Source organism: Mustela lutreola, chromosome 16, assembly GCF_030435805.1.
Source record: "Mustela lutreola isolate mMusLut2 chromosome 16, mMusLut2.pri, whole genome shotgun sequence".
Lineage (NCBI taxonomy): Eukaryota > Metazoa > Chordata > Mammalia > Carnivora > Mustelidae > Mustela > Mustela lutreola.
This window is the reverse complement of record NC_081305.1, coordinates 11,787,798-11,812,870: the sequence shown is the minus strand read 5'-3', so window position 1 is coordinate 11,812,870 and position 25,073 is coordinate 11,787,798. Positions and strand designations below refer to the sequence as shown.

The window sequence follows — 25,073 nt, the reverse complement described above, 5'->3', positions numbered from 1 at the left end:
GTCAGGACTGAGGCTTGGGACATCGACAGTTAGTAAGTGGTTGGGAGGGAGAGGAGAAGGAAAACAAAAGAGACAGAAGGAGCAGCTGGTGGGGTGAGGAAAACCGAGGAGTGCCATGCGGAAGCCAAATGAAGAAAGACAACCTGATCTGTGCCCCTGGGAGAGCCCGAGTAGACAAGAACCATGAGTGGACTTGGGTTTGGCAGCAGGGGGCCAGCGGTGCCTTTGATGAGCCATTCTGATGGAGTGATGAAGGCAAAAGTCTCATGGGGGTGGGCTTCAAGTGAAAGGGAAGCGAGGCATTGATTGGTAGGGACAACGTTTCCGGGGAGGTTTGCTGCAAAGTGATGCAGAGAAATGGGGGGATAGCTGTTGAGGGAAGCTGAGTCAAGAGAAGGCACTTTTCTAAAATTGGAGAAATACCAGCATATTTATTTGTGGATGGGAATGATTGTGTAAAGAGCAAAAAAGAAAAACAGCCCCATTCCCCAAATGACTATCCACATTTTTACAGGCACACCTGTAAATCAGATGCACAGGACGCACACTTAACATGCTTGCTTTCAGAACAGAAGGTCGTGCAGGGAGGAGAATGGGGTGATTCTTGGGGATGAACGGACTCCAGAGTGCCATGAACTGTGGCGTGTGTTACATCAGCCCTTGCAGCCAGAGGGTAAAAACAGAGATCGGGGATGAGCGTGACATCTCTGACATCTGGCAGTGAAACCACAGCTAGCCCCCCACCCACGGACAGGAGGTTAGAGCTAAGTCATTTGTGAAGTCTCAAAAACTTGCCCTTTCCCGGGAAAATGCTGATGTATATTGTGCAGTCCTAATGAGGGAGCAAACCACGAAAGAGGGAAACCTGGAATTCCAGGAAGGGGCCCTACCAAAGGAGGAGATAGTGAGAGGGCTGTGTCCTTACAGAATGAAAAAGATGCCGTTATCAGTAATTACCTTAGGGAGTTGCACTGGGGACTTCCTACTCCTACTTTTAACCTTGTATCCTTTCGTAGTGGGTAGAAGTTGTTGTAAAGCATCTGCATCTTAACTAAGCAGTTTTACTTTGTGAAACTTACCCAAAGGATGAAACTGATAAGTGCCCAAGATACTCAGGTGCGGTCAAGACGGTGTTGTTCTGATACCAGAGAGCTGGAGACAATCTAATGTCTGTCTGTAGGAAACTAGCTGAAGGAATTATATCTCTGTACAGTAGGGTGCAAAGGAGATGAGTGAGGTGATATTATTTCCATATAAAGAAAATGTATTTTATTCTTTTTTTTTTTTTTTTTTAAGATTTATTCATGTGTTAGAGCAAGCACAAACAGTGGGAGAGGCAAGCAGAGGGAGAGGCAGGCTCTTCACTGAGCAAGGAGCCCAGCACGGGACTCAATTCTAGGACCCCGGGATCATGACCCAAGGCAAAGGCAGATGCCCAACCAACTGAGCCACCCAGGCATCCAAAAAATGTATTTCGAAATGAAAAAAAAAATTTTTTTAATCAAAATACTGTAGATGGCATGGTATATTAAAAAAAATAAACGTCTAAATATTTTAGTCCAGAAATATGTTTTACAAATAAAAGTCTATTGATCTACACTGGGGAAGGAGGGTGGTCATGCCAAACAGGATTTGGAGTTCACAGCCGAGTGCCAGCGTTCCTAAGAGTACAGTCCCCTGGTAAAGCCTTGAACCGAAATAAGATGGCAGTTACAATTAGCTAGCACTTCACAATATGCTTAAGTGATTGCGGGGGGGGGGGGGGGAATCCCCAAGCGTTGTGCCATCCCCAGGGAAGGCACCTTACCAGGCCAGGAGTCTCCGTCTGCGTGGGGAGCAGGCCGTGGGGCAGCCGCACGGGTGCTGCAGACCCCTTTCTCAGGAGGCAGAACTGAGCTCTCATCCACACCCACTGTTCCTTTTTCACAGATGGTCTAGTTGGTTGGTTTGCCTTTTAGAGCCAAGCTCAAACATCAGGCAATCCGAAAAGGTAAAGACCCAATGATCTGGTTTTGGAGCATGGCCTCTGGAGACAGAGTGCCCCCGGCGTATGCAAGGGCCTCTAACTCCAGCTGGCATCACGAGCGAGGCCAAGTCCAGTTCTGGGCTCTGGAGTCTGTACGGCAAGCCTCCACGTCTCTAGCTAGCCTTCCTGCTTCCCTCTGAGGCACAGAGTATCATCCCCCTCCTCCAGGTTTAAAATCTGGCTCTGGTGGCCAGGACTGGAGAACATACTTCTCTCATCATCCCATTTCCTTCCTCGGGTGAGCCTTTCTCCTCTTCTGCAAAATGGGCCTGAAACCACCTCACCAGCTCATTTTGGATGCACTCAAAAAATGAGAGGGTCCCTCCATTCCCACCGCCCCCGTTCCATTCAGCAAACGGAGGAAATCAAGCTGACACCTGAGGAGAACCAGTGGGACTGAAAAAAGTGAGAGAAACGGTACTTTCTGCTGCTTGTTACTCAGCGAGGGGACCAGTGTTGTTTAATCATTTTAAAGATCTGAGTTAGCCCAAGTCAAGAGGTAGGGTTTTAGTAACACCACTTTCCAGCTAACAAACACAGGAACAGAAGGAAAGTCCGTCAGAAGAGTTGCTTTGCAGATAGATAGCTATAGTTTGGGCACTTCATCTGGTTTTTTGTTTTGTTGGCTTTGGATTTCAGGGTATGCACTGTAAATATTATTCATGGCTGTGCCCTTCCTCACCCACTATCCACGATATTTGCACTCATGTTTAAATGTGGTCCCTTAAATGTTATTTTCCCTCAGGGCCCAACCTGGGATCCTTATACATTCTCCTGGAGTGGGTTTGTCTGTTCCCGTGGACATTTTTTTTTTCCTTCCCTATTTTATTTATTTGTTTTTAAAAAGATTTTATTTATTTATTTATTTGTTTGTTTATTTGACAGAGATCACAAGTAGGCAGAGAAAGAGAGCGGGAAGCAGGCTCCCTGCTGAGCAGAGAGCCCAATTCGGGGCTTGATCCCAGGACCCTGGGACCATGACATGAGCTGAAGGCAGAGGCTTTAACCCACTGAGCCCCCCAGGCACCCCTTCCTTCCCTATTTTAAACTGTTTCTACCCTCAGGCACATCCCCCATCCAGATCCTCTGGGCCTCGGCTCCTCACTCCACAAACACCAGCTATTTCCTCCCTCGCGTCTCTCCCATTCCTCAAATGCAGTGTGTTCGGAGTAGCCCATCGTGTTCATCCCCACCTCCGTCCAATAACCCATCCTCTTACAATTGCTATGTCCATAGAAACCACTGCTTACCCGCTTTCTGAAGCCAGAAACCTGAGCATTATCGTTAACTACTTCTGGACCCACTCCTCTGACTTCTATAATAAAAAACCCTAGAATATGAACCCCTTCAGGATCTTTTTAACCCCTATATTCTCTGCCGGGGCTGGGCACAATGCATAGGAGGATGCCAGAAAAATTTTGGTGATCAAGATAAATAATTGTTCTGGGTTGCATCGACCAGATGTCCCTCCTGGATTCTGAGTCTGCCAGATGGCTCACTGGGCAGCCAATCCAGAGGCCTTAGGGGCGTCGGGGACCTTAGTGTTTACCAGGGGTTGGCAGGGCAGCAGGGTAGCCTGGCCCATGCCTGTTTTTCTCTATTCACCCCACTTTTGGCCTGAATGACTGCAGCAACTCCCTAATTGCTCTGCAGGCTTTCAAACCAACCCAGTCTGTTTACTGCACTGTGACCACAGTGGTGTTTTAAAACCTCATCCATGTCAGACTTGCTGGATTGCTTGTAATATTTCTGGAATAATGCACGGAAGTCCTCAGTGTGCCTTACAAGGCCTTCTCAAATCTGATCCTTACTTCCCTCTTTGGCTTCCACTTTTTTTTTTGGCCCCTCTACCTGTTGACACTTTAAAAAAAGGAAACTTTTTAAAAATTATGGTTCATGTACATTCAGAAAAGTGCTTGTTGCATCTTGATGGATCTTCACAAACTGCACAACTCTGTAAGCAGCGTCCCAGGAGACCCTCCCTTGGCCCTTTCCAGTCCCTGTTCCGTAGCAGGGAATGGTTCTCCCTACTGGTAACAGCGTGGATTTGTCTTACGATTGTACTTTAAGTAGGTAGAGTCATAAGCTTTGCACTCCTGTGTCTGTTCCCTTCTTCAGCAGCATGTCTGGGAGACGTGCCCATACTGTTAGGTCAAGTTGTAGACCTTCCATTTGCTCCGCTGTAGCGGTTCTCCATTATCTGAACGCGCTGTATTTTATGTGTCCATTTGTTCTTGCACTCAGGCTACAGAGCAAAACTGCCCCAAACTACGTGGTGTAAAATCACTCTCATGCTCCCGGATGGTGTGGCCCTGGTATTTGCATAGGGGACAGCAGGAGCAGCTGGTCTCTGCTTCATGATATCGGGGGCTTCCGCTGGACAACTGGGTGACAGGGCACAGTGTCTCTTGATGGCCCATGACTCACCTGACTGGCTCTCAGCTAGAACGCCAACATGTGTGGCCTCTCCTTTCGGCCTGCGCTTCCTCCCAGCGTGGGGGCTGGGTTCTGGGTGCGGGTCCTGAGAGCGCGTGAGGGGGCAGCTCTGTCTTCCGTGTGACAGCCTCACAAGCGTTTCATCTGCTCACTTGGTCAGACCAGTCAAAAGCCCACCCGGGTTGAAGGAGAGGGAAAACAGGTTCCAGAGCCTGGTGAAGACAACAGGGTTCTGGAAGTATGTGTGGAACTGGGAAGAGTCCTAAGGCCATTTCTGGAAAACACAGTCTGCTACTCCATTCGACTGGTGATTGATGATGGGTTTTTGCCTTTCTGATCCAGCAGCCACACTGAGAATTGTTTAGTTCTTTGAAAAAAGAGCCTCTCTGTCCTCAGGCCTTTGCACGTGCTGTTCCGTTCACTTAGAAGGAGAACTCTCTTCTCCCTTTCCTTCCTTGCTCGCTTCTGCTCCCCGCCCCTCGCTGCCTGGCTGCCTTCCGCCGTCCTTCAGTCTCAGCCTAGCCCGTCCCACTTCCTGGAAGCCTTTCTCACATCACTGCCCTCAGCCCCGGCCTCGAGCTCTCCGTGAGGGCTGCACTCCCCTTCCACGTGGCACCTTGTCCTGTGCTACCATCAGGGCGATTGTGAGGTCATGCCCCGGCCTGCGTACCCGTATGTAGCATCAGAGTCGAAGCTCCAGGAAGGCGCTCTTTCTGCCTTGTCTGCCAAACAGGGCCTGGCACTTCGCAACCCTCAGGAAAACCCTCAGGGTCCACCCACTATGTCTGCACAAAATTGAGCGTTAACACTTTAATTCGTTGGATTAATTGTGTTGTAAGACACACACTTGTGAGCACAAGCACTGAGTGTGAGAGCAAGCAGCCGTCGTGGGTTTAGATCGTCCCATCAGACCCCTCCTTTTGCTGGTAAGAAATGTAAGCAGAGCTGTGACATGAGTTACCGTGCCTGAAACAGAGGCCTCCGGGACCCTCAGTTAATTCCAGGTCCACTCTGTGAGGGGAGGCATTGCAGTGAAAGGGACTGGGTTTAAGCCCCCGGCTCCCTTCACCTCTGAAATGGGCGAGCGGGATGAAGGCCAGGCGCTGCCATTCGTCATACCCTTCCCACATGCAAGCAGCGACAAGGAGCGAGGCCTCCTCTGTCGGTCCCCCTGTGGTCCCCCTGTTCTCCTGTCCCCCATCGGGGGCCGTTTGTCAACCAGTTAGCTAGGTGGGTGAAACAAAGCAGTAGAAAAATTGAGGCCAGGCAGCTTTTCACAAGTATTGATTGTTTGCTGGCTTCTGTTAATAGTGCGCCCCCCCCCCCCAGTCTCCCTCTGGTGCAGAGTTAATACTGTTTCTTGGTTTGCGGCATTTTATCATTGGTCTGGGCAAGGCCGTTCTCTTGGTTTTACTCATTTGTACATTGATTTACTCCCTTTTATTCCTGTTCGCCATTCCACTCCACAGCCAACATGCCCATGTGCTTGGGGTGTATTCCCTTACTGGTGTGTATTGTGAATTGTTGCTTTGTGTGCATATGTGTAGTGTGTATTTATGTTTTTGCATTTGGATTATAGTTAATCGTGGGCATATGTTTTTCACTTAAGTAAATGGCTTGGTACTACATATCCTTTGTTTCTTCCTTTTTTTTTTTTTTTTTTAACTTGGCGCTGTGTTCATCTCTCTCGTGTGTGTGTACAGTCCATCGCTGCTGCCTGCTGTATAATGCTTCGTAGGGTCCATGCTCGACATGAACTCCCGCCTACCTCATCTGGGCTGCCTGGAGCTCACTGCTACTTGCCTCTGTGCTGGGGTGGATGTCCTGCGCTGTCTTCCGGTTGGCCTCTGGGAAACATATCCAGACCAGAAAGCTTTCTAGGATCATTTCTTCTGAGGACATAAAAGCGATGGCTGTGTCTGATTTGTCTCCCTAGTCTCTCCTAGGTACAAAGAAGGTGGGCTACTTAGACTGCCCCAGCTTTTAGCCTGGCTCTGGAATCTTGCTGTGATGCCATCCAGAGACAAAGGTTGGGGTTTTATTCTCTCATGGGTCAGTTTGAAGTTTGAGGTTCTTCACTTTGAGTTGTTCAGAATCACATTGCTCCTTTTGTGTCCACGTGTGAAACAAGCCACCATTGCCAAGGTCTGTTCTGTTAGCCTATTGTCCATGACTGTTCTAGACCTCCTGTGTGGAGGCAGCTTGGTGTAGTGTGAGGCCATACAGTGGAGTCAGGCAGGCAGAAGACATAGCTTGCTTCTCCATGTGCTTGGTAGCCCCATCTGTGAGCTGGGGTCATACCATCGGCCCACAGGGTGTGTGTGGGGTCCCACATGGAACCACATAGCACAGAACTTATCCAGGGGGCAATTCTGACTCTCTTCTTGGCTCTCCTGCTATGGGACATGAAAGCCCCCAACAAGAGTGTTGAAAGAGAACAGTGTCTAATGGGTGTTGATCTGTGTTAAAATATTTGTTACCACATGGTGAATTATTTATAGATGGACTTATGTCTAGAATTTGTTTCAAAATAACCTGGCACGTGGTGGGGGGGTGGGTTGGGGTAGAGGTCAGGTAACCATATAATTTATTGTCCAGTCCTAGGCATGTTTGAGACTGAAAAAGGGGGCTCTTAATTACACAAGGAGTGGAGCCTGGGTGCTTCAGTCAGTTAAGCATCCAACTCTTGGTTTCTGCTCAGATCATGATCTCATGGGTCGTTCTCCCTCTGCTCTTCCCCACCACTCATGTGCACTCTCTCTCTCAAATAAATAAGTAAATCTTCAAAAAAAATTACACCAGGACAAGCTTAAACCAGGATTGTCCAGGCAAACCAAGACATGGCCATCCCAAGAGAAAATGAGACAGAACTGACCCTGAGTTGATCATCGTTGAAGCTGGAGGATGAGTACCTGGGAGCTCATTCTATTCTATTTTTGTTTGTCTGAAAAACTCCATAATAAAAGGGGTTTTCTTTAATTTTTGAAACATTTATTTTTAAGATTTTATTTATTTATTTGACAGAGAGAGATCACAAGTAGGCAGAGAGAGGGGGGAAGCAGGCTCCCCGCTGAGCAGAGAGCCCGAAGTGGACCTCGATCCCAGGACCCTGAGATCACGACCTGAGCCAAAGGCAGAAGCCTAACCTGCTGAGCCACACAGGCGCCCCGATTTGTCTTTAATTTAATTTAATTTAATTTTTTTTTAAAGATTTTATTTATTTATTTGAGAGAGAGAGACAGTGAGAGAGAGAATGAGCGAGGAGAAGGTCAGAGGGAGAAGCAGACTCCCCATGGAGCTGGGAGACCGATGTGGGATTCGATCCTGGGACTCTGGGGTCATGACCTGAGCCGAAGGCAGTCCAACCAACTGAGCCACCCAGGCATCCCTGTCTTTAATTTTAAAGAAATATATCTTTTAGACTGCTGGAGCATTCAGAAGTCCCCACCATCCAGGAAATGGCCATTGTGTCCCTAAGCAGCTCCTGCCTGGAGTAGAAGAGTCACTGGTACCCTTCCACCTCCTCTAGGCACTTCCACGTGGGGAGAAGTAGATAGAGAGGTCCAGCAGAATGAGACACCAGAGAGGATTCTAGGTCAACTGGACTTGGTTTAGCATGGGGGCAGGGCTGATGTCTTTCCCTCCTGCAGGACTTTCAAGTCCTACCCAGGTGGCAAGCTGAGCCGAGCCCTTCGCATCCGCTCCACACCGTAGTGCTGGGGGGGTGGGGGGGCATGTGATTACAATCTGCACCCTGTGTCAGAACCACGGGCTGGGCAGGAAGCAGCATGACCGCAGCGGGTTTTTAACGAACCTGCCTCATATACTCTGCACCATCCTACTTAGTTCTCAGTGTGATCCGGTGGTTGGTGGAGCCTTGAGTGGTAGAAGCTAGCCCCTGCTGGGAATGGACTCAGATATAGTCTGATGTACCCTTAATTTGTTATCTCTTTCCAGTTGTACAGCTGGGCCTTCTTCACACAGTTCCATGAAGTGTGATATCCATACTTCCAACTGATAGTTTCAAGAGCCTATCAGATGCCGTGATCTGGGAACATAGCAGTAAAAGAAAAAGATTCCGCCTTCCAGGAGCTTATATTGAAATGGGGTGACAGATAGCAGGTGCAGCGGTGGGGAATGCTAAGAAGAATATAAAGCCCGTTGGGCTCTGGAGGGTGGATCGAGATTGGTGGCCGTTAGAGCGGTTGTCCAAGGAGGTGAGAGAGAACTAGCCAGATGTTGAGGAAAGGGCATGATAGGGGACCAAAAAGCAAGTATAACAACGTGCTGGGGGCAGGTGGAGGACGGCCACCTTTCTCAAATGCTGCTGATTGTTGGATAATTGACTTTAGGATTCTATCATGTGGAGGTCCTTGGTAGTGGCAATTTTGGGGATTGGAGTAGTTCAAGAGGGAACAAAAGGAGAGGCAGTGTGAAGAAAGCCATGGTAGATAAGTTCTTTGCAGGTGCTCCTCATTGTAAATGGGGCTGTTGCTGAAGGTGTAGCTGGCGCTGAGAGTGCCCTGTAGGCTGCGGATGAGCGTGTGTGCATGGACTCAGTAGAGAGGGAAATTCTGTTTACTGGAACTTGTTGTAAGTGACCCTCTGGTACGCTTTAGTCAGTGTGAAATGACCCTGATATTGAGGTATGGAGCCCTCAGGGCCTGGTTCAGTTTTCTTTTTTCTGTCGGCAGTCCCTCTTCTCCATACTAAAGGTAACTCACAAGTGTTGGGACTGTTTTCAAAATACCACAAAATACCAGGTAATCTTCTGTCTGTAATCCTAATTATACAAATAGTTATTAACTTTTGGGTTATAAATCCAAACCCTTTTGACAATCTAAGTGTGTGGATGGATCCAGTGCCCAGAAAAAAAATCCCTGCCACAGAACCTGCCATATTATTTTAGGAGGTTTCGGGATCCTGTGATGTCCATTCTAGAAGTGTTCAGGTCAAGAGGCTGCATTATCAGGTATGCTGAGTAGACGCTCACTTAAGCCTAGAAGAATCATGAAAAGAATAAGAGCTCTGTGGCCTTGTTGCTTCTTTTCTTCCCTAATAGATCATCAGTTCCTTGAGGGTAGAAATTATATTCAGTCCTTTGCCATGTTTCCTTACCACTTAATAACTAGAATAAAAATGAATGGACAGACCCACTGATTGACTTGGCTGCTCATCCTACTTGAGTGTGGCAAGCAGTTGTGCAGTTGTCAGTGGTGCCCCAAGAGAGGCATGCTCCAGTAATTTTTGGTAGAGTCATGGAACCCCACATATGCCCCCCACCTATGTCTCCCCTTTAAGATCTGATCCTTTAGGAAAATAACGAAGCCTCCTGTAACAATCTACATTCATTTCCTATTACTACTACAACGACTTATCACAAGTTTGACCACATAAATTTACTCTCATATTTTTGGAGGTTCAAGTCTGAAATGGTCTGACTGGGTTAAAATCAAGGCATTGGCAGAATTGCATCTCTTCTGGAGGTTCTAGAGCAGAACCCATAGAACCCGTTCCCTTGCCTTTTCTAGCTTCTAGAGGCTGCCTTTGTGATTACATTGGGCCTCCCTGGATAGTCTGGAATGATCTCCGATTCTAAAATCCTTAATTTATCCCATCTGCGAAGCCCTTCTTATCATGTACGCAGTATCTGGGATTAGGATGTGGACATCTTTCGGGAACCATTATTCTGCCCGTCACGCATTTGTATAGCTTTTTACACACGTTTTCATTGAATGGCTAGACAGAATTATTCCTGTTTCACAGAACAAAAGAAAAAAAAAAAGGGGAGTTCAAGGAGGCTAGGTGACTTGGCCTTGGCCATGGAACTGGTGACTCAAATGCCAGAATTCTGAGTCCAGATCCAACTTGTTCCATTCTGTTCGGTTGCTTGTGTTTTTGATACTCTTACCTTCCACAGATTTCATTAAGTGATATTTATCAATATTTAGGTATCTGACGCCAGTACTTTGGGAAGTTGATGTACTGACGTGAAATGAGGGGATGTCAGAATCTGCAGAAAAGTCATCAAGGCAAAGATGTCAGCGTGAAGGAGGAGTTACCATTTTGAGTGGTCTTCCCATTTCACAAACATGTTAAGGGGCAGTGCAGGGTCAGCTCACTGGCTAAATATTTTATCTGCTGACACGCAGTTGATTTTACATGTTGCATCATATCACAGGCTTTTGCTTGCCAGCCCGATTACTTAACCATGACGAGACCCCTGACTTTCTTCACCTTGGATCCTAGTACTGGGAGTAAGGATTTGTAAGGTATGGCCGTGTTCCTGCCACCACGTTGGCGTCTTTCCCCTTGCTGTCCTCTCTCCATCTACCATTTTAGTCTACCAGCCTCAAAGCAATCTAAACCAGAGATGAAGAAAACCAGTACAGTAGCACACTTTATGCGTCTTGATAGGGGTCATACACTATTTTAGGGAGCTTAGAATTGACGATCCTTCTAGCTTGTGCTTTGTGTCTGGAGGGTCTCTGGGGAATCCTTTTTTAACTCATCGGTTGGTCAGTACCTCCTAGCTCTCTAGGGTCTTTCCATCTCCTCTGTGGTACTCACAGCCGTGGATGACAAAAAGCAAGGGCTGAGGCATGAAGGCCTTCTCTTACCCTTTGAGTTCCCTTTGATAAGATTGATTGTTCTACTGCTGTTAGGCTTTCAAAAACAACCCCATTCTATTCTTCTGGCCTCTTCCTCTTTAGATGCCATTTCAAAGCACAGTTGTGGCCTACAGGACTGTGTCCTCTGAGTTCCTGCTTCCATCTACTTCGGTGTTGGAGGTACAGCTGAGCAGAGGGTGCCCTGCTGGGCGGAGGCCAGGTCTAGACCCAGGCAAGAAGCCAGCCAGCATTCATTCTGCCAAATAGCCACACTCAGCCTGCAGTAGTGCCCAAGCCAGAGCTGCTCATTGTTAGGACAGGAATACAGTGGCACGTGAGCTGCATCCCGAGATTACATGGAGAGCTGTGAGGAACTTTCCAGCAGACCTCCAGGGACATGAAGGCCAGTGTTGTCAGCATCAGTAGTGCCAGGCAAATGGTGTTTTTCAGTATAAGCAGTCACTTAGATGTGAGTGTCATGTCCATTTGCCTGGTGAGTCGGATTCTGGTTGAATGTGGTATAGTAGTATGTTCAAGTATTTTCCTTCTTGTCAGTGAAATTCCTATCAGCCAAATGGACACTGGGGTAGACGATGGAGCTCAAAAATAAACTATTGATTTTCTCTAGATTTTGTGTGAAACTTTCCTTCTTTGTTCTTTCCCTTCCATAACTCTCCCTTTTCCCTCCAATTCTACCTCCAAAAACTTTAAAAAAAAAAAAAAAAAAAAAGCAAAGTTCATTAAAAGTTGATTTTTTTAAACAAATCAATCAAGGCCCCAGGATTTGAAAAAGAATATATTCAGTAGCGAAACAGGCCAGCAACAGGGTGGTTCCAAGCCCAGTCCTGGCTGGTGTCCTACTCAGACAGTGTCCGCGACTGGGAGAAGTGAGGCTCCCTTCTGTTGCTAATCAGTCCACAAATCTCTTCAGGTGTTAACTGCCCTTCTTTGCCTAGAAACCAGATTTTATTGTTTCCTTTGTCTTTTTTGAGGTCCCGTGGCCCCACTCTTTGCCACTGAATCTGTGAAGAAAAGGCAGAGGATTTTTGCCCACTCCTAAGAGTGTTCTCTGGCACTGCCTAAACACTGGAAAGCCCACCTGAGCGGTAGCTATGGGTGTTGGATCCAAGGGCCATTGGAGGCATGTGGTGTGTTAGGGATTGGAACAAAGGTGGGGCAGCCGTTGATAGGAAAGCATGGCATTCAGCTAAGGAACTAGGTATTTCCGGGCCAGACCTGTCTATCCCATTGCCTAGCTTTTGGTGATCACTAATAATCTAAGAATTTAAAGAAATTCTGGCTTGACTCCTTAGATACTATTACTCTTGTAACAGATGGTCCATCCTTCAAATAAGACATCTCTAAAATGAAAGCCAGATGTTCATCTGGAGTCCACATACACATTTGCTGAATCATGATTAGATGTCCTTAAGCTTGCCTAAGGATGCTAGCCAGGTGACAAGGGGTTATATTTGACATTCATCTCCCCTGGCCTTGATCACACTCACTCTTGGGCTTTTGCTTTTTCCATATTCACACTTGCTCAATCTTGGGTCATCAGACCATCATGTCCCCATCACTCCCTCTTCAACAGTCCTGGGGCCTCTCTCTGGAAGAAATGAGTTGTAGTGTCAAAGGAAAGAGAACCGATTAGTCGCCATAGCTCCTGTTCTGGCGAATGCCTTTCCTCTTCTTCACTTGGCTGCTGCTGGGCTCCCCCTGCTGAGAGTTGCTGTAGCACCTGTGTGGGTCTGATGTCATCAGGCACGGATCCATGTGCACACCCTGCAGGTCTTTGCTCTGTGCCCTCTGTAGAGACCGTCACTGAGCCTGTTCTCATTTGTAGTAAACGAACAGGAATAAATAAATGTATCGGGTATATCGTTGGGATTGGTCTATACATATTTTTAAATATCCATATATGTATTTCTCATATATTCACTGATTCTAATTTGATTATGATTTAACAACTCAAAAATCAAGATGTATCCTATAATCACATCTTATAGTTAGCAGCAGGGTTTTGGGGTTTTTTTCCTCTCTTAAAGGTTTATAATGATGTCTCTTTAAATTGATGGCATCTTCGGATCCACAGAATATGTGTGGTCAGCTCATTTTCCATTGCTTTGCCTGAAGAACAGGCAAAGAAATGAAACAGGGAGATCTAACAGTTCGCCTCAGTATATTTGAGCTGAACTGAGCGCAGTGTAGTAAAATGGCCACCCCACGTTCCACATGTCTTTTTCTCCACACAGAACACTCATACATCCATCTTTGGTTGGACTTTAAAACAAACTGGGCACTATACAAATATTGCTAAGTAGCTTGCACAAGGCCACCTGGCTAGTGCAAGGGAGAGCCTCCTTCTTCTGACTTCTGATAGGATTTTCTTTCCTCCAAACCAGTCAGCCCAGAGTCCAGAAACAGCAAAAACACGTTGGGGGTAGAATATACCGTGCTTGGAATAGAGAATGGAGATCACTACTGAGAGAATCTCTATAGTAGGTGAAAGTTGGAAATTCAGACACCCACAGAAGAAAAAAGCTAAGCACAATATATGATCACTATAGAATACATAGACATTGAAAATGATAAGTATGTGGATTGTTGCTGATGCAAGGAAGGATGTATATTTAAAAAGCAAAATATAAATATCCAGACAGAGAGGATTCTGGGAAGGTAGTGGCTGGAATGCATGTCTCCTCTTTTTGACTTACAGTCCCAGCTCTTTCCCTCTTCGAGCCAAGCAGTGGGGCAGGCAGTCATGGCCCAGGAGTTAGAAAGGCTTAGCTCCTGAGAAAATGCTTAGACACAGCATGAAGGTGGAGATTGGAGATGATAAGATACCTGGAAGATGTACAAGACATTTGACATACAAGTAATAGGAATAATGGAAGGAAAAGAATGTAGAGGAAGAATGTATTGGTCAGGATAGGCTAGAACTGGGTCAATAATGTAATAACAAATAAACTCAGTAGTTTAAACTCAACAAATTCATTTTTTCCCCACACTACAGTATCCAGTACAGGTTATGGCTATGTTGGGGGTTGGAGGGAAGAGGTGCATGGAGTAGTGGTCTGCTCATTGTTATTTAGGAACCTAAGGTGGTGGGCTGCAGCACAGGACTGTGGTAAATCATGAGCTAGTGCTTAAAGTCTGCTTGGCAGTGCATAGATTACTCCTACTCCCATTTCCCTAGCCATAGCAAATCACAACCTCACCTTTAACTTCGAAGGGGGTAGGCAAGTACAATCCTACTGTAATATATAGCTAGAAGGAGGAACACTAGAAATACTTGGTGGACAGCCCTCATGCCTTACCACAAGGGGAATGACTAAGGCACATCTAAGCATATCCTATAAAATATCTGAACCCTAAGGATGAAAGGAAAAATCTCTCAAGCTTTCTGTCCAAAGGAACATATTATTTACAAGGGGAAAAGAACCACACTGGTGGTTCAAATTTTCTATTTGCTACACCAAAAAGCCAGAATATGGTAGAATTTTTATCCATAGACCATTGAGGAAAAAAAGGAAAACAACGATCCTATACTCAGGTAGACTTTTATTAGCATAGTATTAGAAGTCTTAGTCAGAGCAATTAGGCAAGAAAAAGAAATAAAAGTCATCCAAATTGGAAAGGAAAAAGTAAAGTATCAGATGATGTAAAATTGTATAGAAAACCCTAAAGCCTCCACCAAAAAATTGTTTTACCTAATAAACAAATTCATTAGTCAGTGACATATCCAAAAATGAAATTAAGAAAACTATTCTATTTACAATAGCATCAAGAACAAGTACTTAGGAATAAATTTAACCAAGGAGGTAAAATATTTGTACACCAAAAGCTCTAAGACACTGACGAAACAAACTGAAGAAGACAAATAAAAAGATACTCCGTGTTCATCGATTGAAAGAATGTATGTTGTTAAAATGGGATTTTCACATTCAGTGCAATCCATATCAAAATTCCAGTAGGATTTTTCACAAAAAATAGGAAAAACAATCCTAAAATGTGTATGAAGCCATAAAAAATCCTGAATAGCCAAAGCATTCTTGAGAAAGAAGAATAAAGCCAGAGGTATCACACTTCCTGATTTCAAACTATGTTGCTAAGCTATTGTAATCAAAACAGTATGGTATTGGCATAAAAACAGATACATAGACCAGTGGAACAGAATAGAGGCCAAAAATAAACCCATGCATGTACGGTCAATTAATTTTTTACAAAGCACGGAGAATACACAATGGGGAAAGGATAGTCTGTTCAGTGGTGTTAGGAAAATTGGTTATCCACATGCAAAAGAATGAAACTGGATCCCTTACATCATACACAAAAATCAACTCAGAATGGATTAAAGACATTAGTATAAGACCTGAAACCATAAAATCCTGCAATTTATGATTGAAATTTGGAAGAGAGCATGTCCCCACTGTCACCTGCCACTCCTGGTACTTACTGTGCTTGTGAAATTGACTATCACTGTCCTAACACACCCAAGTTCTCGGGCACCTGTCTCCCCATCGGAGGGGCCTTCCTTGACCACTGTAGCTAAATTAGTGCATGCATGCACGCGCACATACACACACACACACCCTCACTGCTTGCTACTTTTTTGGTGATTTATGATGAAAATTTCAAACGTACAGGAAAATGGAAAGAAATTTCACTTAGGCATCATTTTATGATACATTTCATTTCAGTGCACATCAGTACATGTTGCTTTAAAATGCTTCAGCACGTGTATCATTAACTACAGTTCAGTATTTGCTTAATTTTTTTTATGGTTGAGGTAAAATATAAAAACAATGAAATTTCAAATCTTAACTGTCCATTCATTGAAATTTGAATTCATTGAATTCAATTTTGAATTTTTACACATGCATATGTGTAACCCAAACCCTCTTCATGATATAGAACATTTCATCACCCCCAAAAGGGCTCTCATCCCCTTTTCAGTTCATTTCTGCCCAAACTGCTACCTCCCAGAGATGGGCAGTGTTTTGATTTTTTCCACTACAGAATTTTCCCTGTTATAAACTTCATACATCTGGAATCATAATATGTGCTCTTTTGTGTCCTTCCTCAGCATATTTTTCGTATCTGTCCATGTGGTTGCATGTATCAGTAGTGCTTGCTTTGTATAGCCAAGTGGTGTTCCATTGTATTCCATCAAGCCACAGTTTGTGTACCTGTTCCGTTGATAGACAGTTGAGTTATTTCCAGTTTTTGCTTGTCATGAATAAACCTGTGATGCAAATTCTTACAAACATCTATTTGTAGACATAAGTCTTCATTTCTTTTGGGTAATTATGTAAATGAGGAGTTGTTTAGGTCAGGCCGCGTATATGTTTTGTTGTATAAAGAACTCCCAGACTGCTTCCCAAAGTGGCTCCTGCCAACAATCCGTGAGAGTTCTAGTTGCTCTACACTGTTGCCAGTATTTTAAATTTTAGTGTTTGGCAATTGAGTAAATAGATGCATTGGGGTTCTCCAGAGAAGCAGAGCCAATGGTCAGGGGAAGGAGAAAGGGAAAGAGAGAGAACGTGATTTATTGTAAGGAATTGGCTCATGCAGTTATGGAAACTAAGAAATTCCATGATCTGTCATCTGCAAGCTCAAGATCCAGGAATGCTTTCTGGAGTTAGTTGCAGTTTGAGTCTGAAGGCCAGAGAACCAGGAGAACCAATACTGTACATCCCGGTCTGACAACAGAAGACAAGTGTCCCAGATCAGCCAGGCAGACAGCTCAGAGCCTCTTTTTCTCCATCTTTTATTCTGTTCAGCATTTCCAATGGATTGGATGATGCCCGCCAGCCTAGGGGTAGACAGTCAGCTTTATTGAGTCTACCAATTCACATGTTAATTTCATCCAGGAACACCCTCACAAACACACCTAGAAATTATGTTTAAGCAGATATTTGGGCACCCCATGATGCAGCCAAGTTGACACATAGAGTTAACCATCACAACAGACATGTTAAAATACATACACACGCGCACGTGCGCGCGCACACGCGCGCACACACACACATTAAACTGGTTATAGGTGTCAGTGTGGCTGTGTCCTCTAATAGCCACTTACGAGAATTCTCTTGGCTCCTGAGGCAACAGGTAAGCCTCAGTCCCTGGAATGGAACTGCGGAAGGCAAGTCCGGAAGAGAGGTGTTGTTAAAAGAAGCAAGTCAGAACTGCTGGGCCTTTTCCTAGTCCAGAATGTTCTTTAGGCAGGCATGCCTCACCAACTCATAAATTGTGCCTTGGTGTCCAGTTATGTCTCAGAGGTTGTGTGGGAAAGTATGTGTGAAGAATGTGATATCCGCAGCCTCTGCTCTTGGGGACATGTCTCTTCGGCAGTTAGAAATGTCAAAGAAAGTCATCCATGTTACCCCTTGATCTTTTTCCTGTAATCCCATTTTACAGGGGCCCCCGGGTGCCTTAGTCAGTTAACATCTGCCTTCAGCTCAGTTCATGATCCCAGGGTTCTGGGGTAGAGCCTGAGTTATTGGGCTCCCTGCCCTGCAGGGGGAGTCTGCTTCTCCCCCGCCCTCTGGTGTTCCCCCTACTTGTGCATGTTCTTTGTCTGTCGTCTGTCGCTGTCTCTCTCTCTCTCTCTCTCTCTCTCAAATAAATAAATAAAATCTTTTTTTAAAATCCCATTTTAGCAAATCATTTGGTCAAGTCCCACTTCACAGACAAGCCCCACAGGATGTGAGAGGAAAGATCCAGGCTGGAAACTAGGAACTGAACCGTGGGGACAAGGTGTTGAGGGTGGGGTTAGGGGAATGTTCATCCGCCCCCCTTCCCCGAGACAGAAGGCCCTGCCTGGACGGCCTGGCTTCCTTTTCCCTGGTTGCTTCTTCAGATTCTTCTCCCTTTAGGTGATCCCAGAGACAGGCAGAACTGGGGCAGCGTTAAAATAGCGCATCAGCCTAGGAGGGAGGGTCAGGGAGGGAACTGGGGCAACACGCGGAGCACACGTCCCGCCCGAGAAATCAGGTCTTAAAGGAGAAGGTTGCAGTTTTGGGAACTGAGAAAAACTGATTTACATCACAAGGTGGATGTTGTGGAGGACTGAGAGGGTGGTGACCTGAGCCAGTTGCTCCTGTCCCCCCTCCGTTGCCTTGTCAGTCCTGGATGGACCCGGGTGCAGGCAGAGGCTGACCATACATGACTGTGTGTGCGCCCCGGGGTCTCTGCGGGTTCATCTAGCAGGGGGCTTACGCTGCCCTTGTGGCTACAGGGGTCCAGGCCCTGCACTGGGTGCCGAGTGGAGGTTTGTCTTCTGCCAGGCGCAATGGTTTGTAGCCCAGCTGAGGATTCCCCCGTTTACGCAATCTGCTGTTGAAAGACAGGAAGCAGCTGGGCTCTGGCTGATCACACACTCGTGGGCTGTTCTGGCTGTATAATTCTGAGCGGCTCTGATGACGAGAAAGAGCAGAAGTGAGGTCCCCATCAGAAGGGCTCCTCTCAACTGGGGTAGAGGAATCCTGTGGCAGCGTCTGCTTGGCAGAGCCCATCCTGGGCAGAATCGGCAGGTTACAGGCAAATTCCCCTTGGTGCCCTGTCATTCGTCCCTTCCTCATTTTGAGAGGTTGGCAGAGAAGGGCTAGGAACCGTGTAACTTCCGTGCCTCTGCCACAGCCTGGTGGGAGCACATGACGACTGAGAGGAACCGCGCTCAGACTTGGCCAGCAAGCTGGGGGCGGTGAGTGAAGCCGGCCCTTCACTCTGTTCAAATTAAAGACCCAACGTGTGCAGGGCGCTGCTTCTGACAGAAAATAAGATCGGGAGAGGGAGAGTGGCCGGGTGCGCGTGCTGCCTGCCTCCCAGCTCCCGGGGTGCAGTGGGCAGTCAGGTCTCAGGGGCAGGCAGGGAGCACCTGTTCCCAAGACTCTACTGTAGCTTTCTCATGAAGGAAAAGAAAGCATCTCGTGCACACACTTCTTGAGGGCTGATGAAGGGCTCTCCTGAAATTGGAGTCAATCTCATCAGTTGGGCGACTTCGTGAGCCTTTGTCTTTGTCCACGGGCTGATTTCAATTTGGCTCGAACTTTTTTCCAAAATGGTATCAAAATTTCCTAGATACTTTAACCTCCCGGTAGCTCATAAGGATCACAGTATGTATCATTCCATAGCTCTGTTGATGCTAAATTGTGACTGGACATTTACAAGAAAAGGTTGGGGCAGTAGAGTGGTAGCACCCGTCTGAATCATGGGATGACCTTCCAGGAAAGAAGGTGGGGACATCAGTTATTCCCCCTTCCCTCTTGTCTTTTATTTTCCGTTTCAAAGGTGATTTGCAAACTTGGCCTTTTAACCCCCAGTGTTACAGGCGCCAAGTAGAGAGCACAGCTCTGTCCTTCCATGTGAGCAATGCCCAGGAGGAAAAAAAAATGGCCGATTGCTTCCGTGTATGGGATTATCCAGGCCCACGTGCTTCAGAAGAAAGTGCTGGGACAGTGTGGAGGATTTGAAGTTATTATTTCGTAATACCCAGCATCTGTGTGGCATTCATGTTCCCTTTGCCGTAGCACGCCATCCTCCTATACCAGCCCTCCTGTCGCCCAGCTCGGCAAGCAGGGCACACGCCAGGCGGGGAGGCTTCCTGGGCGCTGTGTGCCAGCTCTGCGAGGTCGAGCTCACGGCAGTACCCCCTCCGTCACCCCGTCAGTGAGGAGACACACACAGCCCAGCGGCTGCTCACAGGGACCACTCAGTGCCCTCGAGCTGCTGTCGGTCACCCGCTGCAAGAGTGGGAGCCACAGGCTGAACGGGGAGCCTCATTCCACATGGGGTTTAGCAAAGTGCCGTGTGTGATGCTCCAGAAGTGCACAGGGAGCCAGTGGGACAAGGAGAGGTGGCCACTCCCTCCCTACCCGCTCTGCAGGCCCACTCTGCGTGACCTATGGCCTCTGGGCCCTGCTGCTCCGCCATCCCCAACCCCCGTCTCCTGGCCCCCCAAACCCTTCCCCAGTCCTCCTTCCTCCTTCCTCATTCCGTGCTGCTGGGCTGGATGATACATTTGATTAGCTGCTTCCTCGGGCACTCGCAGTCTTCTTACCTCATCCGATCCTGGCAAGAGAGAGGCCAAGTCCTCTTTCTTTCCGATGAGAACACAGAGGTCCAGGGAGTGGAGATTACTTAACCACATCTCGAAGCTGGAAAACCCAAGTCATCTTGTCATTTCCTACTCATGTAATAGTCTGTGAGTTCTTTTTTCATCCTTAATCCTGCCCCCCATTCCAGAGGAAGGTCTCACAAGTGGCACTAACCCTGCTTTTGCTAAAATGTAGGTCTCTTCCTACCACGGCGCTGCTTCCTCTCCCGATGTAATGTTTCCGGACCCACCTCTTCTTAAAACCCTGTTCTGGGGTGTTTTCCCGGTACCACTGTGCAGTTAACCCAGTTTCAACCCTGTCTCCCCAGAGATAACATCAGACCGCACAGGTTAAGGGCTCCGTCCCCTGAGACTGCCCCCCATTTCAGACACCAGTCACAAGTTCAGGTTGTCACCTCTGCTTCTGCCTGACTGCACTTAGTGAGATGTTCCCATGATCCCCTCTCAAGTTTGTTTAATTTGCTAGAGCAACTCACAAGACTCAGAGAAACATTTTACTTACTTGATGACCATTTTATTATAGAAGGATATAACTCAGGAACAGCCAGATGGAAGAGATGCAGAGGACAAGACATAGGGACAAGGCATGGAGCCCCCATATCCTGTCCTGGGGTGCCAGCCCCCCTGAATCTTCATGTATTCACCGCCCTGGAAGCTGTCTGACCCCCATCCTCTGGGGGGTCTATGGAGGCTTCATTACACAAGCATAATTGATGGAATCAGTGGCCATTGGTGACCAACTCCCATCTCCAGCCCCCTCCCCTCCCCAGGGGTTGAAGGGTGCCACGAAAAGTTCCGATCCTCTAATCAGCTGGTTGGTTCCCCTTGCAACTAGCCTCCATCTTTAGTTTAGCAAGGAAGTTTCCCAGAGTCACCTCATTAACATAAATTTTGGTGTGTTTGAAAGGGACTTGTTATGAGTAACAAGACGTTCCTTTCACATTACAGCTCTGGAGCTATTTGGGAACCAGTGACAAAAGACCAAATACTACTGGTCTTATAATGTTAGGAAATTCCCAGGGTGTTAGGAACTCTGTGCCAGGAAGGGGATGAAGACCAAATACATGGTTCTTACTGTAAATCACAATATCACGTGTAGTCGGCTTGTTCTTCCTGGATAGAAAGGATTTTCAGTGGCCTAAGAAATCTGACCCGCCTCAGCCCCGCCCCTTCAAGTGTTTGAGCCTGAGTCTTCTTCAAGGCCTCTTTCTCTTTACAATGAGGGCACTGGCCTAACCCTGGGAGTCTCACCTTGGTTTGTTTTTCTGGGACATAAATGTCCAATGACGTTTCCTTGTAGACCTTCTCGTTGGGTGGCCTACTTCCCAGTACCTTAGCTATAACTCAACTCCCTGTCCTGCATTCAAGGAGTCATGTTAGGACGCGGGGGTGATTGATGCTATTATAGTGATAACCATGAACCTGTTCTAGGTTATCAGAAAAGCAAGTAATGCGGGGCATAAGGCCTCCTCTCAGTAGTAATAGTTCACGTCAGTATTCCCAGCAACTGTATCAGGCCCTGGTTTTGGAGGAGCTGGTCCAGGGCACATCCAGCCTGACGTGCTCTCAGCTGTGAGCCCTCAGCCTGCAGACAGGGCAGGGTGCTTACGTGTAACAAGTTGAAACTAGAAATGTCCTATAGTCATTTAAGGTGTCACAGAACCTTGGTCTTTTGAGCCTGAAAAAAAGGTGGAAGAACTCTGAAGAAAAAGAGACAATCTCCCAATGGTTGGTAATTCTGTGGAATGTTTCTTAATATTAGTTTATGGGCATGAGGGCAGATTCAAGGCTGCAGAGGGACTTAGGGTAGATGTGAAGACATCCTCATTGTACAAGACTCAAGTTCCTTACTTTCCTGTCCACCACATGTGTCACACTGGGTCTGTAGATTTCTGACCTGGATTAGAAGAGAATCAGCCTGGCACATCTGAGATCTGGTTTTGCCAGAAAACAGGGGATGGACCCTCTGCCCACCATGTTTCTTATCAGTTTTCTGGCTTTGTTATTAAAGGATTCATAACCCACCTAGAGATCAGAAAGTATAGCCCTTGCTCAAAGCTTGGCCAGGATCCTTGGATTGATAGCACTTGCAAGACTTTTTAGCTGAGACACAGGATGCCCACGATCTTTGAGGAAAGGGGTCAGGGGAATAGGGACTGTGCCCCGAAGTCTGAGGTCCACTTTGTCCATAGTTAACTGGACACTGGATTTTCTGTCTCGTCCTATAGTTCATTGTCACTGAAAAGAGGAGGTTTTGGAGAAGACTTTGAGCAAAGTGCTTATGCCCTACATGGGGACACAGGAGCTGGCTTGCTTCCTGTCTCTACACCTGCAGCTCTCAAAGTCCAGGGCTCCCATATAGAGTGAGCAAGGCCCTGGGAAGAAGAAGCGTGACCTCCTCCGCTGTCCAGGAGCAGCTAACAGTCAATATGAGCCCTCCACCTCTTACCTGTTTCATAGGAAGTGTTGCCGATAGATATTACCAGCGTCCAGTGAAACTGGGCATAGAATGCTTTGGAAAGTTAACAGGAGAGTCAGATTTTCACAACAAGATTTAGATGTGCTGTATTGAACCTAGGAAATCCAAGCTTGGGGACAAGTAGGAATTATGGTCACAAAAGGGAGAAGCTGCAATGTGTGAAATTTGATGTGGACAAATGAGTAATAACTTTCCAGTGGTATTAGATCATTTTGGTAGAATGGAGCAGAATTGATCATTTGAAAATAATTTCAAAAATAAAATGGGGGAAAATTGGAAATTGTTTATCTTTAAGGTGTTTATTAAAAAAATAAGTCAAGGGACTGTGTTCGTTTAATCGAGTTTAGCTCAGAAGATTCTCGGCGGAAATCTCCCAATACTGGTACAGTTCTGACTGAACTGCCCAGATGTATGAGCAATCCAGACTCCCATGGCGGTGGGACGGCGGGGTCACACCACCCTGTGTTCGCCGGATCTTGTGCAACAGCTGTTACTCTTAGTGGCACACGGCCAAGGCGCGCGTGGCATCTGGGAGTGCTCCAGAGGGCCACCCTGCTGCTCCACACTCTCAGAGGACAGCTGCCTGAGCAACAGGGAGGCCCGGTGGGACGGAGGTGCTACCTGGTTCGGGGGGCAGGGGCGGGCAGGTGAAGGATGCACATGCTGAGCTGACTGCTGTCAGGCTTCCTCCCACAGGTGCCCAGCCCAGTGGTTTGAGGGCTGTGAGGAGGAGGGCTATTCCACGCTTTGCATCCCTGCCTATGCCTGCTGTCCACTGGAGCCCCTTGGGAAAGGGTCTAAAGGAAAATAAAACTCAAACCAGCCCGGGGCCTCGGGATAAGATTCGCCAAGGGGCCTGGCAGGGATCGCACTGGCGGGACAGTGGGAGTTGGGAGGTTGTGATAAAATAACAGAATGAACGAAGGAGGGATCGGGTCTAGGGTCTGTCTAGATTGTAGTCCTCCACGTTGGCCCTGAACCCCCTGGCCATAGCTGTCTTGGGGCCTCTGTGTTGGTTGTGGGTGTGCTTGGCTTGGAGGAAGTGTTTCATACTGTTCTCCTCTCTTGCAGGTTTCAAGTGCCCCATTTGTTCCAAGTCTGTGGCTTCTGATGAGATGGAAATGCACTTTATAATGTGTCTGAGCAAACCTCGCCTCTCCTACAACGGTAAGGATTTGGTGGGGGGCCCTCCAAAGGAGAGTCTTCAGTTCGTGTGGCTCTGGGCAGCGTTGCCACCCCGTTCTCCGGCAGGAGCGCCTGCGTGGTGTTGAGGAACTGACTGTTCAAGGGATCTTGGTGCAGCAGCTGGGAAGGAAGCAGAGCAGAACAGGAAGGCAGGCCCAGGGGTCAGGCCTGCGGCCCTGGACAGGCTCTCAGTGTGCTCAGTTAGGCCTTTGCCCATTTATGCACCTGCCATTGGGGGCCTGGGGAGGACGCCCCCTCCTTAGGGGAGGAGGCTTCGGTGCCCCTGGTGTGCACAGCACAATAGCTTCAGCGAGCGGACACCCTTCAGAAAATAAAATGCTGACCTGCCACCTAGTTAGTCCACCAAGGCCACACTGCTTCCCACCTTGGAGGCTGCCTCAGAGCTGAGCAGTGGGGTGCAACAGGGAGTGCAACAGGGGGTAGAATCACCAGGCCAGGCCGTCCCATGAAACACGCAACCTCTGCGGACGAAGGAAGTGTCAGCATGGGCCTGGTATGCTGTGGGTCAAGATTTGGGACCCAGCCAATCTGAATTCAAAGTCTGCCTCCATCACTTCGAGACTATACAGTCTTACACAAGCTGCTCAGCATAGCAGAGCCTTGGTTTTCTGTCCATGAAATGGGACTGTCAAGGGTCAGTGGTCAGGAAGTTACAGCAGCCATTGATTGAGACAGTCACCCTCAAAGATGTGAACCGCTCTTGAGTTTCCTCTTGTCATTTTCCAGAGTGGACTGACCTCTCTTTAGTGCTGGGTCCTGTGGGCTGCCAGCAGCTCTCTGGTCTTCCACTGTTACGTGCTTAATCTGGTCTCCAGACCACGTTCACCAGAGAAATTCGTCTTCTACCAGAGCAGGCGCTGGATTGGAGGAGGTTGTGTCCCAGCCCTGTCACTGGGCTGCTCCCTGGGGTTGAAGTCAGAGCAGCACTCGGGAAGGGTTCAGCGAGTTCTCAGTCTGTGGACTGGATGGGAGGTGAGCCTGGGATCACTTGAGCCCCGTCCTGACAATGAAAGTGTCCCGGGTAGACTCTCCTTCCAGAGCTGTGCTTGGCCTCCTGCCTCCTCAGACCCAGATGCACTCCTGCCTCCACACAACGTTAGTCTAGGGAGGCCCGATGATTCCAGATTGCTCCTACAAAGTGCATCTGACAAATCTGATCTACTCCTGCTCCTAAAAGCACACCCTACTATTCTT

The 25,073-nt window shown here is 47.4% G+C and overlaps 1 protein-coding gene across 3 annotated transcripts in view; it reads left to right on the top strand.

Moving 5' to 3' along the window:
* Positions 1-25,073, top strand: part of ZNRF1 (zinc and ring finger 1) — a 98,580-nt gene that overhangs the window by 60,909 nt on the left and 12,598 nt on the right. For all 3 annotated transcript variants that reach the window (XM_059153344.1, XM_059153343.1, XM_059153345.1), the window contains exon 2: positions 23,745-23,840. In XM_059153344.1, coding sequence (XP_059009327.1) covers positions 23,745-23,840 — 96 coding nt within the window. The remainder of the gene's footprint in view (positions 1-23,744; positions 23,841-25,073) is intronic.